Source organism: Hyposmocoma kahamanoa, unplaced genomic scaffold, assembly GCF_003589595.1.
Source record: "Hyposmocoma kahamanoa isolate Upper Pololo Valley unplaced genomic scaffold, ASM358959v1 100145, whole genome shotgun sequence".
In the NCBI taxonomy this organism is placed as follows: Eukaryota; Metazoa; Arthropoda; class Insecta; order Lepidoptera; family Cosmopterigidae; genus Hyposmocoma; species Hyposmocoma kahamanoa.
The window spans coordinates 2,328-3,818 of NW_020653242.1; the positions used below are offsets into that span (position 1 = coordinate 2,328).

A 1,491-nucleotide genomic window follows, 5' to 3' on the forward strand; every position below is an offset into this window, starting at 1 on the left:
ATATATATATATTCTTTATTGTACAAAGAAAAGAAACATGAAACACACGTTACAATGGACATATACAAAGGTGAGCTTATCTCTATAAGAGATCTCTTCCTGCCAACCCTAGCCGTGGTGCAAAAATGAAGTCTGCGGGACTAATTATTGTACAACAAAATTAAAATTTAAATGTGAATAAAATATAAATGATAATAATATACATTGCGACGCGTCGCAATTGATTTATTTGGAATTGATTTCAATTGAATTGATTTTTTAATCTGATTGAATTATTGATTGAAATTTAATTGATTAACGCCCAACACTGATCTCAACATTCCCTATAAATTAATTAAAGTTTCCATTAAAAATAAAAAAACAAAATGGATCACTAAAGGTGTCAGAAAAAGCTGTAAAACTAAGAGAATATTGCGTTACCAATATTACACCGTAAAGTTAGATATTAAAAAGCAACAATATCGGTTGTACTCCAGCTCAAAAGTTACGCATCAACAAACTTATAAAAAACGCAAAAAAAATAAAGCAAAACATCTTGGAAAATTGTGAAAAACGATTTTAATAATATTAATAGTGATCAGGTCATAAATGAAATTATAATAAATGATAGTACTATAACTGACCCTGTCTGTATAGCCAATGAAGTTAATTATTATCTAAAAAATTTAAATAACTTAAACAAAAAATTAACACAAAACACAAATAAAATTCACTTGTCCAATAATATTTATATCCAACCTTTAGATTTCAGAGAAATACATAGTATAATGAAATCATTAAATAGTACAAATTCAACAGGATATGATGATATATCGACTCGAGTTGTCAAATATTGTGCAACTGAGCTGTCTGAACCCCTCACTTATTTAATTAATCTGTCATTTCAAATTGGCACCTTTCCAGATTTGCTTAAAATGTCAATTATTACGCCTATACATAAAAAGGGTACAAAATCTGACATGGCCAATTACCGTCTCATAGCATTAGTTCCCGTGCATTCCAAAATTTTTGAGAAAGCAACGAAAACGAGGCTTCTCGACTTTGCTTCCAAATACAACTTAATAAAATCAGAACAATTTGATTTCCAGCAAAATAAGTCTACGTCCTTGGCAGTTTTCCATCTGGTACAAGAAATAGTCGTAAATGTGAATAATACTACATATATACCTACAACTGGTATATTCTTTGATATGACCCGCACCAATGCGCGATCAATACTTCGTATCCCATGACTTACTTCTCCAAAAATTAGAAAATCTTAGTATTAGAGGATTGGCTCGGGAGTGGTCTTAGGTCGGGGATCTTATCTATGTAAAAGAAGGCAAGCGGTGGAAAATAGGACTCTGAATAAGGATTCTCACGTGGTGTCTAATAGGCCCTTATATAGAGTGAATGCATACGGCGTGCCTCAAGGTAGCATGCTTGGACCACTACTTTTCCTACTATACATAAACGACCTACCTGGTGTAACGTGTCATAAATGCATTTTAT

General features: G+C 31.9%; 1 protein-coding gene across 1 annotated transcript in view; it reads left to right on the forward strand.

The window, feature by feature from the left end:
- The window catches only part of LOC113229424 (piggyBac transposable element-derived protein 3-like), a gene marked incomplete at its 5' end in the record, with an annotated part of 3,435 nt that extends 2,203 nt beyond the window's left edge, over nucleotides 1-1,232 (forward strand). Inside the window, one exon of the mRNA XM_026463008.1 lies at nucleotides 904-1,232. Within this exon, the coding sequence (XP_026318793.1) occupies nucleotides 904-1,232 (329 nt within the window). The remainder of the gene's footprint in view (nucleotides 1-903) is intronic.
- Nucleotides 1,233-1,491: the final 259 nt, after the last annotated feature.